Raw genomic sequence first — 12,554 nt, 5'->3', positions numbered from 1 at the left:
CCCATGCTTCCTATAGCATGTATCTATAGTATGACCAGTCTTTCTACAATATGAACATTGTGATTTGTTCCTTCCTCTTTGATTTCTTCCCATGGCTTGAGCTTTGTTCCCTCTGCCCCTCCCTCTCTCTTTGCTATACACACCATCATCAGTGTTCAAGAGAGAAGCAACTTAGTTTGGGCTATTATTCTTTTATCAGAGCTTGAATCAATGCTTAGACTGTGAAACTGCCTTTCTTGCTGTGTGAGGAGAAAAAATACTGTGTTTATGTTCGGAAAAGGGTCCATAAGCATCACCTGTGATCTAACTCTAGAGTATTGCTCATTCAAACCTCTAAGGAACCTAGTAACTTGATCTTTAGCTTTGAATCTTCTAACCTCTCCTAACCCACACTTACAATTTGAACCACACTCACAACCTGAAATCACTCTAAAGTTGTCCAACTCTTCCCACATTGATCTTAATTTATGAAGTAGGTTGTGATAGTCATATCTCTTTGTCTAACAGTATACAGTTCTTGCAATTCTGCTACACAGAATTTATCCCCTTGGTAGTAACTATGTTTTAGGTCATCCCAAAGATCAAATGCTATATTGTTCCATATGACACTCTGCGAGATAGCAGGTTTCAAAGAGAGATTTATCCAAGCAATTACATATGTATTTCATCTTTCCCATGCTTCAAAATTAGGATCAGACTTGTCTGGTTGGTTATTCTTCCATCAATGAATTTAAGCTTGTTCTTTGATTTTAAAGCAAAATTTATAGAATGATTCCAACTATAGTAATTTTTATCATTCAAGATTATATTAGTGATAGGAGTACCAGGATTCTTGGAGGGACGAAGAAACAGATAACTCGCCGGATTTTGATTCTGTTAAGAACTTTGATGATTGATGTGATCCTAAATCGCTGAAAGCTAGTTCAAGAAAGCAAAAATTCCTTGAGAATCCAAGTTCGCAAACGAAGATGATGATCAGGAGTTGGACTCTCCAACTAGATCCATCATTGCTTACTCCAGATCTTGTTTCAATTGATGTCCAAGATTCCAGAGGATCAAGCTTCCTTCTTCAATCTTTCGCTGGATCATCGTGTTCAATCTTTTAGGTTCACGCTTATCGCACCATGTGAAAATTACCGCACCATGTGAAAATAGAATTCAGAGGTGTTAAGAACATGATGAGTTAGAGAGAGAAGAGCGGAGAGAAGAAATGAAATTAATATTACTTGATCTTACAATGAAAGATCACAACAAGATTAAACTTACACTCTTACCTTATATAGCAAACTTCATAACAGACTTCCCTACACTTACATGCATAGGATATAATTAGCTAGTTACAAATTTCCTAACTAATTTGTACAAGAAACTCTACTCTACTTGAGGTTGTACTGGTGATATAGTGAGACTGCATCATATGACATAATCAACTGACGCAAGAGTAAGTAGAGTTAGTAGGTTAATTATGTTAGTTAATTCTAATAAGGGAATACAAGTCCCATATTCTTTAAGATAGTGAACTTTGTGTTATGTATGAGTCCCACATCGTCCAAGTTATGAAAGCTTTTCCTTCTCCTATTAGTATAAATAACTCATGTACCTTTTATTTATGAAATAGAGTTGAAGTTGATTTTTGAATATGAAATAAGCTGTGTGCTTATTTTCCTCTAGACTCTTTTGAGAGTAAGAGGTGCATCCTTGACTTGGCCGACCAAGGTGGGTTCATGGATATTTTCACGATAGTGGGGTTGCTAACCTCGCCAAGATTGGTGAATCTAAACTATGTCATCATAGTGGGGTTCTTAACCTCGCCAAGATTGGTGACCTAAGCGACATTTCGGCGTCAGTTTGGTATCAGAGCAAGGTCGGTCCTTGTGGCCTTCACCTTGCTTTAGTAAAATTTTATTTGATTTGTGGTGCAGGTTTTTAGCATAGATTTACCAATGGAATCTTTTGGTGTGAATTCGTCAATGAAATTGTCTGCCACGGATTTTGTAAAATTTTATCTGATTTGTAAGTGTGGGTCTTTGGTGTGGAGTCACCACTAGGATCTTTTGGTGTGGATTCATCAATGAGGTTGATCGATCTTTTGGTGTGGATTCGTCAATAGATTGATCATCTGCTATCACAAGTCTTTTTACGCAAGAGTTCTTTCAATCCAAGGAGAATGACGCAGGAGCAATTAGAGTTAGTAGGTTAATTATATTAGTTAATTCTAATAAGGGAATACAAGTCTCATATTCTTTAGGATAGTAAACTTTGTGTTATGTATTAGTCCTACATCGTCCAAGTTATGAAGACTTTTCTTTCTCCTATTAGTATAAATAACTCATGTATCTTTTATTTATGAAATAGAGTTGAAGTTGATTTTTGAATATGAAATAAGCTGTGTGCTTATTTTCCTCTAGACTCTTTTGAGAGTAAGAGGTGCATCCTTACCTTGGCTGACCAAGGTGGGTTCATGGCTATTTTCACCATAATGGAGTTGCTAACCTCGCCAAGATTGGTGAATCTAAACTATGTCTCCATAGTGAGGTTCTTATCATCGCCAAGATTGGTGACCCAAGCAACGTGCCGGCGTCATCAACTCTTGCCAATTAATATCTTGTATTGTGGGAGGATACCACTTCTCATGTTTAAATCTAAACTTACAGCTTGCAGAAAAGGTGTCCATTGGAGTACTTAGTCAAAGTACTGTAGCTTCTCTTCCTAGCTAAATTATGTTATTGTCAGCAGACGAATTATATTTGGAAGTTCTATTGCAGATCACTTACTGTCTCAACTTTCTTGTTGGATCTGATTGAGGAGAAACCGTCCTCAATCTTCTAGGGCAACCACCTAAACTTGCTTGGGGTCGTAACACTTGTGGCCTTGTGGGGTTGAGGAGAGATAAGAGTTTCAGTGCTAGACAGACACACTATAGATAGATCGAGGAGTAGATACTAACGAGTTGCATTTACGCCAGACAAGTTAAAAGGATTTCTACTTGTGAGAAGTTGCCTAAACTGCATAGGACCAAATTATCCCAACATTATTATTGCTTGTTACTAGGAGGAGTTTTGTTGAGTTTGCTTTCTCGGTTTATTTATTGAAAAACTTTTTTATTAATGTTGTATGCATGTGTATTAGTGTGATAGTGTAAATGCATCGAAACTCTTTTAGCCTTTGATTTTCCGATCCAATTTTCAAAAGAGCTGGGTGTTCGTCCCTGCTGATGGTCATGCCGTAGGAAGGAAAGCTTTACACTTTGGTTATTGAAGAAAGAAGGATGATAAGGAAGACAGATGGCGGGTGTTGGCTTTAGATAAAGCTGTCAAGGGGATGAGTAGTGGAAGAAATTAAATGGGAGTGGAACTAATTAATAACCAGAATTACTTTCTCTTTCACAAAATAAGTGTTGTCTCTTCTCATGCTTTTATGCTTGTAGTGGTGGTAACTGGTAAGCTACAAACTGTATATATTTTTCCTGCTGGCTTTTCTGAAAAGAGGAGTGTTAGGGGTCAGCAACTTTTATAATTTATAGTTATTGAATAACTATCAATAATATTTTAATGGTGTAAGATTTTTTCTAATGGTGTAGAATTACTCATTTTTGTTTTTGTTTTGCTAGTTATATACAATTTAATAAAGAGCAATGCTAGGGGACCAGCAATATTTGTGATTGGTAGTCATCAACTAGCCATCAATAATAATTTGATGGTGTGAGATTGGTGTGAGATTTCATCCAATGGCTCACATTTCTCTGCTGGTTACATACTGGTCAAAATGCAATAAAATTGCTAGCCCCTAGACTTTTCCTTTAATAAAATTGCTGCCCCTAAATTTTTCCTTCTAGAAATACATTAGTAATTACCAAAAGTCTTCTTTATTTTTTTTTCTTTTTTCTCGTTAGAATAGCAAAATTAAAATCACTCGGGAAAAACCCTTCTAATCACAACATTGAACAAGTCAACATAACAAACGTGTGGTCAAATTAACTGAAGAAAATCAAGAAATACTGAAAATTTGCATTGCCAAATTAAGATCTAAGCTAAAACAATATCATAACAAAACCCTAATAAAATGCACAAACATTTGGTTGTCCTTGCTATTCAGCTCCCAATAACCACCAGAGTCATTGATCAAATTTAGACGATAAAACCAACCAAAGAAAACTAAATTATAGCCGGTGGTTGGCCACTTTATCCGCTATAGCTCTATATCTAAATTTAGAATTAACAACATTGTTATTTAAACATGCCAACTTCTCATTAATAAGTTCTATGCCTTCTATGCCATGGCCATGTTCCCTAGGCATTAAACTGGTATAGGCAAACGGCAAGGTCATATTCATATTGGGCTTAATTGCTCAAAAATCAATAGACCTTGGCCAGGAACCCTTGCCAATATAATATATATATACATACATATGTTCACCTAAAAAAAAAATATACATATATATATTATAAATATATAACTATATATATTTAATTATATTAAAAAAAAGGGACAAAAATGGCGGGAAGTGCAACTAACAAGGTTACATTTGTTTTCTTGGCTACTTTGGCAATTGTTGTTCGATGCATTGAAGCTGGTGGGAATGTGGTGTTTGATGATCATCTCAGAGAACAAGAGAGGATTGCTTATGAACTTGCCCTCAAAACTTACGTCCCAGACCCTTTGGAAGTTACATTCGAACTCAACCATCATGTTAACTTGTAATTATTCAATTCTAACTCTCATCATATATGTGTGTTTTTGTTTTTGTTTTTTTTTTTTAATATACAAGTATTATTAACTCTAGCTTGTTAGAATGCATAATTTCTTGTAGAAGTGGTTGATCTTTTCTTTTGTCGTACACATCTAATATTCTAAAAATATATGAATATATAGGAATATATATAGCAGTTAATTTAGTGATTAAATTTTAATATATATGGAATATTTTTATATAAACAATGAATTTAAGTTCTTTACTCGATTAAATATCTAATTATTTTTTTAGTAGTGTTAAATAAACAACTTTTTTTTTTACCCAAAACCCCCTTTTTCTTCTTTTTCTATTCTTCTGCCACAATTTTTTTTATTTATTTGTCCTCATCTTCCTCCATATTCTTTTTTCTGCTTTTTCTTTTCTTTCTTTCTCTTTTAAAATTTTTTGTATTTTTTCAAAATAAAAATCTATGTTAGTTTTAGAAATTTTTTGTATGACTAAAAAGAATGAATTTAATTTGATGCATTGTAAAGCGTTTTACACAGTCGTGTAATTATATCTAGTTTTTGGGATAATTATTTACATGAAAAATGTAAAAGATAATTATTTTGATTAATGTAACGTTACATAATTGAATACACGTATAAAATTATTTTACACTGACAGTACATTAAAATTAAATTTAAAAAAAATAGAAAAAAAAATCTTTGGGAGGTAATTAGAAAAACACTTATTTATATAATATTTCTTATTTTTATCATCCTAAAAAAAACAACTACATTTTAATAAATGAATCAAATTGATGATCTTGACTTATATTATATCACAATCCTCTTATTTTGGGTAAAATTGAATGAAGTGCATTGTAAACAACGGATCAAGTTTCTTCTTCTTCCTTTTTTTTCTTTTGCAATTAAACATTACTTCAATTAGAAAACTGAAATTAAAGTGTGTATTTGGCGTCTTTTAGATTCATGAACAAAACTGAATCAAGGAGGAATCTGATGAAGATAAAGAGAAGGAACAGACGTTTTATCTGTGAAGCCACCAACCCCATAGACGGTTGTTGGAGGTGCGATCCCAATTGGGCCAGAAACCGCTTCAGGCTGGCGGAGTGCGCAAAGGGATTCGGAAGAAGAGCCAAGGGAGGCTTAGGCGGCCCAATCTACGTCGTCACTGACGAATCCGACAACGACATGATAAACCCTAGACCCGGAACCCTAAGATACGGAGTCCTCCTGAGGGGACCAGTGTGGATCATATTTGCAAGAAGCATGTTGATCAACTTGAAGCAAGAGTTGATCGTGACCTCCGACAAGACGATCGACGGGCGCGGCGCCAACATTCAGATCAGGGGCGGCGCCGGGCTAACGTTGCAGTTCGTGAACAATGTTATCATTCATGGGATTCGCATCAAGGGAGTGAGGTCCAGATCTGGTGGCATGATAAGGTCAAGTGCAGATCATATTGGTCTGAGGATGAGGAGTGATGGTGATGGCATCACCATCTTTGGGTCAAGCAACATTTGGATCGATCATATCTCCATGTCTGACTGCGAGGATGGCCTCATCGATGTTGTTGCCGGTTCCACTGGCATCACCATCTCAAATTGCCATATGACCAAACACAACGATGTAAGTACTACTAAAACTAAGTGCAAGTACATATTATCATACTTTAATTAATTGAGTTGAGCGAAAAATAAACTCTTAAAAATTTATATTTTAAATAAGAATTATACTATGTATATATTAAAATTAGTTATTAAAATTAATTATTAATATAAAATATATGTTGAAATATAAATATATATTAAAAATAAATTAAACTACATATATATTTATATATAAATATATCGATAACTAATTTTAGTAACTAATTTTAATATACAAATAACATTTTTGTTTGAATAAATTAATTTTTTTTTTAAAATACTAATAAAATTTTTTAACATAATAAATATAAATAAGTTTGTTTAAATTAAAATTTTCTATCTTAATCATATAAGGACTAATTTAAAAATAATATTCTAAATTTACTATCCTAAAATATTTATTAGTATTTTTTTAAAAAACTAATATATCCAAAAAGTATAAATTTTTTGTAATTTATTTGTCACTTTATTCATTAATTTTTAATTGATTAATATTAGCGAATACTTATGCCTTCAGTAAAAAATAAGTTTCTTGAACACTAAAATTCAAATTCTAAATTATAAAGTCTTGATATTAATTTAAATCATAATTCATAAACTCTAAATTTTAAATACTAAATTTGAGTTATTAATATAAAATATAATAAATAAAAAATTAATTTGCTGTACTCCTTACTTAATAAAAAATTTTTAAGAATGAACTATTAATATTGGTCAATTTTTCATTATAATTTTTTAGAGGATTTATGTTTTAAGATTAAAATAATTTAAAATAAAAGATAATTTCAAAATGCTGACCAATGCATTGAAAAAATTACTTCTCTAATTAAACTCTAAATAATTTAGCCAAACTGTCTAGACATATTCACCTGACTAATTACCTTAAAACTAATTATTTAGTTTACTCAAGTATTTAGCATTTTTGTATGAATCATTTATACTAAAATTTAACCTTCAATATACTACTATCCTATAGGCACAACAATAAAAATAAGTCAATAATTAGTTAACAAAAATTTTGCACATTAAAAGAATATATATGCAAAATCTAAAACCTTACATTCAAAATTCATATTAACTGATTATTTATTAATGTTGATTGATTTGCTAGATTTATTAATGTTGATTGATTTGCAAAATCTAAAACCTTACATACTAGCATATGTGCTATCAATGAAGTAATATGTATGGGTGCATGGTGTTATTTGCAGGTGATGTTGTTTGGAGCTGATGACAGATTCACAAGGGACAAGATCATGCAAGTGACCGTGGTATTCAACCACTTCGGACAAGGATTGATTCAAAGGATGCCGAGGTGCAGATTCGGATTCTTCCATGTTCTTAACAACGACTACACTCACTGGCTCATGTACGCCATTGGAGGAAGCTCAAACCCAACAATTCTAAGCCAGGGCAACCGCTTCATCGCTCCAAACAACATGGCGGCCAAGGAGGTCACCCACCGCGACTACGCCAGGCCCGAGGAGTGGGCCAACTGGCAGTGGCGCTCGGAGAATGACCTCTTCATGAACAATGCCAGGTTTGTTGAGTCTGGAGCTCCAATTACCAATCTACCCTTCAGGGGGTTCCTCATGACCCCTCGACATGGTTCTCATGCTAATAGACTCACTAGTTATGCTGGTGCTCTTACTTGCGTTGTTGGCAGGCCTTGCTAGATACCTATTATCATCACTTGTTTTTTTGTGTGCATATCATTCAAACTAAAACATGCAACCATGTACACATAACACATGTTTTGATAATTGATTATTAATGTGATATTCCCCTGATTTAGATGAATCGCCGTACCATATGTGCAAGCACTAATTCTTAAATATTTTACGGTAAATACGCGTTTTCTCTTTTTACGTATAGATTAATCACACAAAATATATATATAAATATATAAAAATATTATTTATATACTAAAATTAATAACTAACATTAACTATTATATATTCATGTATAAATACATATCTTATTTAACTCATTTTCAATAATGTATTTTATATTTTAATATATATTTTATATTAGTAGTTAATTTTGATAGATAATTTTACTGTACATTTAATATCATGTTGTCAGTGGCTAAGGCATGTGTTTCAATGGCAAAAGTATTTGCCTCAAACCAAAGCTACACAAATTCGAATCTTAGTAGTGGTTGAAAAAAAATATCATGGTTGTCAGAATTTATAATTAATAAATTAAATTTTTAGAATATAATTTAATTTATATATGTTATATATTTAAAAATATATATATAATAAAAAACAATTTGGCCTAGGCAGCCAAGCTTCTACATATAAAGAGGACTAAGTTCGAATTTAAAGAGAAATTTTCTTTTATTAATTGTTGACTTGCGATTTTAATCGGTTTGTACTGATTTTAATTGGTTTTGTTCGATTTTAACGGATTTTATTCTTTAAACGATTAAAATGTTAGACTGAATTAGTTTAAGATCTAATTTATCGATTTTTTAATCGAATCGATCGATTCGATTTAATTTTTAAATATTGATAATATATATCGTTTGAAACTGATCACACTTAAAATTGGCTGATCAAACTAATCTCAATCATTTCTGCGTTTTAACGTAGGAAATCCATTTTTCAAATGTAGTACCTTGCATGTCAGCGTGTTATTTTTAGATGTGCGAATCAGTCAAGCGTCTTCTTGACGGGATACGTGTGTCGGTTTAGCATTTTTGCATTGAGTTTGTTACCCGGTTCAACACTTTCGAGTTAATAACGACAAAAAATACCAGTTGTTACCATGCCAAAAATTAAAGTGATAATTGGATAATATGTTTCAAAAAATGAGGAAATTCATGTGAAATTGATAATTAAAAACCGTTAGATAATTTGACTGATTTAATTACATTTTTATTTAACGGTTCTCAATTATCAACGTCAACTAAAATCTAATTTTCACCTTAAAGAAATAATAATTTAGTAATTAGTTATTGAAACAGTGACACAACAGTTAAAAAACCACAATAACTAATTCTATCGTCACATGAGTTCTGGAAAGAGATAAATGATTGAAAATAAATAAATATAAAGTGTGCTCTTCCTCAATGTGTGGGTTGGATCAAATCCGATAAAAATCTATACTCGAAAAGAAATGAGGTTATTAATTACATAAATCTTCCATTTTCTCTTTTTTATTTTCGCCAATTATCGATTATGATACATTGACATGGATAGAGACTAATAACCTAAAACCCCTCTAAAGAGTTCCATTATCCAAATTCAAAATGAAAATCGAAACATAAAGAGAGTAAACAATAATGAAAAAAGGGACAGAGCATAGACACAAAAACAATAGAAAGAGAGGATTTAAGGCCACACAGAAAAGAAGTATCCCAATTGATGATGCTGCCAACAAAACCGTCCATATAATTGCAACTCTTATGCAATTGTTGCACCTGCAGCAAATGCTCATTTTTTTTTCTTTCTGATAAAGTAGTAAAGAAGGATTCTTTTGATGCCTATTGAGGTAAGAATAATCCAATCTTTTGTGAACTCAATTTATCGCAGACGTGATTGAATTTATTAGTAGTGCAATTGGAATGAAAAATTTGGGCTCTTTATTGAAGATGATGCTGAAATTAAATTGGAGAAACATTTATTTTCCTGTTTAGATTTCATCATTTATTTTTTATCGTATTAAATATATAATAAATTAAATGAATTGTCCCTATTTAATGTTTGACTAACTTTTTTCAAGGTTTTATCTAAAAATTAATGAGAGGACAATTTTTTGTCTGAATACATTAATGAAAAATATTAGAAGACTAATAAAATTTATTATTTTTTGCCGTAATTAATTACTAATGTTTAAAAGGGTAGGCTAAAAATATGTTGTTGGATTATTAGATTAAAAAAATAAATTAATAATTAAAAATGATGACTAAAAACAATAAATTTTGCTAATCTTTAAGTATTTTTTATATTAATTATTCAAAGATTCTACTAATAAATAGAATTAGAAGTGAATCGAGACAAATTAAATTAGGTCAAGTTTAAGCTCAAACTACAAAAAATCGAGCTCAATTGCAATCCAACTTATCAATAATCGAGCATATTTATAAAAGGTTCAAACTCACCTCAACAAAAATTCACGAGCAGACTTAAATAACATAAAAAAAACCCTATAATTCCATACAATTAAATTATAATTTATTATATATAAAAAACTCTCATTTATATTTATTGTCTAATTATCAATTATAGTTTATCTCATCTATCAAAATCATATATAAAAAGATGACTATAAAATACTATTTCAAATTATTAATATATAGATAAATTATTTTTTTTCAATAAAAAATTATTTAACTAGAATAATTGTCATTTCTAGCTCATCATTATTAAATCTACGATATATTAAAATTTAGATATGATAAAAATAAAAAAATAATGTACCTTCATATATCTAACAAATATAAATATCATAATTATGTGTGTAAAATTATATATCATGATTATAAAATAAAAATATAAAATGCATAATATATACATTAATGCAAATAATTGCAATAAATAATATATATATATATATAATTAATTTATTTACAAATCAAGGAATTAAGTTTATTCAATCTCATCAAATTTATTTTATTTAATATATAAATATAAATTCAAGCTCAAGTTCGAACCATTTAACAAATTGTTAACGGATTGAACTTGAACTAATTCATCAGCCAAGTTCACTCACTTTAAGTCCACCTAACTGAATTAAAAAATCAAAAGCGAAAGAATCTTATAGATAAAGTAAATTAATGTATTTTCAAACAATATATTCACTTCTTAAATTTATCCCTAGAATAAGATAGTATATTCTTCCCGTTTCAAATATTTGTTAAATTTGAAAACATATATAGATATACCACCGTTTTAGGATTGGTAGATATTTTAAATTGGATATATTTTAATTTGCTATAAAAAAGAAAATACATAAAAATTAAAAGATGCGTTTTAATGATTTGAAATTTTGCTATTATATATACCAAAAGTGGTCTCTCGAGAAAAATATCATCACTAGTTAACTTTTTGAAATATTTTTAACATTAATTAAGTCTAAAATGCACATGGTCTCTGTTTGATTTTTCAAAAGTCCGTTGAGATAAAAGGTTGAGTAGGATGAAAATTGAATTTTGTGTGCAAAATCTGTAGAGTATAAGGTTGGTCGGCTACGTCGGTTGATCGACGGGTAGAATTTCCTACAGAAACATTCTGATGTTAAAATAAGTGTCCGTACAAAAAAAGGCTAATTAGAGTAAGAATATGACGTACTTTGAGAAGGGATAAGTCCCTCCCCTTTATTCCTCATCTTCGGGTGGACCCTTCCATTTGGTCCCATTTGTTTAGAAGTTTTTGCCAACTGTCCAGATTACCATTAGGAGGATGGCATCACGCGAGGGACACTGTCGGTTAATCGGGTGGTGGACTCGTCAGGTCGTGGGTCACCAGGTGGACTCCCGATTCCTGTTGGGCTGCGCTGGAACAATACTCCTAATGCGGCAAGTCGTAAGAATTGTAGTTAGTGCATTAATCTAACTTGTGCCTTCACATGTAGTTGTCTCCCTCTGATCGCGACTCGCGAGCTCGTCAGCGAGATTCACATTTCCAGCGCTTTCGTCGCGCACGTAAACTACCCCCAACCGCTGCTTGGAGAAGTTGCTTTGATACTCGTGCCAAGAGCATTTAATGCTCTTTATGTGATTTGAAAGCTAGCGGAAAGATCCATTTTATCCCTAATCTTTTGCGCTTTTTCCACGACGGTTACCATCTACTACTTATATTTTCTTTTCACTTTTCACTCACCTTTTCACAGCTGCCACTCCCATTACTGTCATTTCTTCTTTTTCTTCTTAAGTGACTTGTTGCTTCTGCCTTTGGACCGTTCATGATTTTTATGCCACTGCCACGAGGAATTCTCCATTTCTTACTTCTTGCATTTTTCTTTATCACAAATACTGGTAAGTGGTCAATCTTTTGTGTTTATTTTGTTTTTTACTACTATTGCTTCCTTAGTTTTATGCTATTATTGCCTCTTTGATCAGAACTAGCTTTTACTAGGTAGCTTTTAGGGGAATACCGTAGGTGTCTTTTTCATGGTTTTAGGCCAAAAATGGTTTAGTGTAGGATAGCAATGGTTTAGTGTAAGATAACTTAGTTTTAGACTAAAACCTGCCTCCGATCT

At 31.7% G+C, this 12,554-nt stretch overlaps 1 protein-coding gene across 2 annotated transcripts; it reads left to right on the top strand.

The window, feature by feature from the left end:
• The first annotated feature begins 4,494 nt into the window (after nucleotides 1-4,494).
• LOC130957304 (pectate lyase-like) lies at nucleotides 4,495-8,073 on the top strand. 2 transcript variants are annotated; one of them, XM_057884172.1, is made up of 3 exons: nucleotides 4,495-4,697; nucleotides 5,643-6,327; nucleotides 7,559-8,073. In XM_057884172.1, exons 1-3 carry the CDS (start codon nucleotides 4,495-4,497, stop codon nucleotides 8,021-8,023), a joined length of 1,353 nt encoding a protein of 450 aa, XP_057740155.1. In that variant the 3' UTR covers nucleotides 8,024-8,073. The 2 variants fall into 2 exon arrangements, with proteins under 2 accessions (XP_057740155.1, XP_057740156.1); XM_057884173.1 differs by having other exon boundaries at nucleotides 4,632-4,697; nucleotides 5,664-6,327.
• Nucleotides 8,074-12,554: the final 4,481 nt, after the last annotated feature.

This window comes from Arachis stenosperma, chromosome 10, assembly GCF_014773155.1.
Source record: "Arachis stenosperma cultivar V10309 chromosome 10, arast.V10309.gnm1.PFL2, whole genome shotgun sequence".
NCBI lineage: Eukaryota > Viridiplantae > Streptophyta > Magnoliopsida > Fabales > Fabaceae > Arachis > Arachis stenosperma.
The sequence above is the reverse complement of the archived record's forward strand: the minus strand, read 5'-3'. Positions and strand labels throughout refer to the sequence as shown.

Excerpts from the sequence above, each read along its gene's own strand:
- LOC130957304 (XM_057884172.1), top strand. The coding sequence starts at position 4,495 with ATGGCGGGAAGTGCAACTAACAAGGTTACATTTGTTTTCTTGGCTACT. Across the intron at positions 4,698-5,642 it reads CTCAACCATCATGTTAACTT|TGTGTATTTGGCGTCTTTTA; the intron begins GTAATTATTCAA and ends CTGAAATTAAAG. Across the intron at positions 6,328-7,558 it reads ATATGACCAAACACAACGAT|GTGATGTTGTTTGGAGCTGA; the intron begins GTAAGTACTACT and ends TGTTATTTGCAG.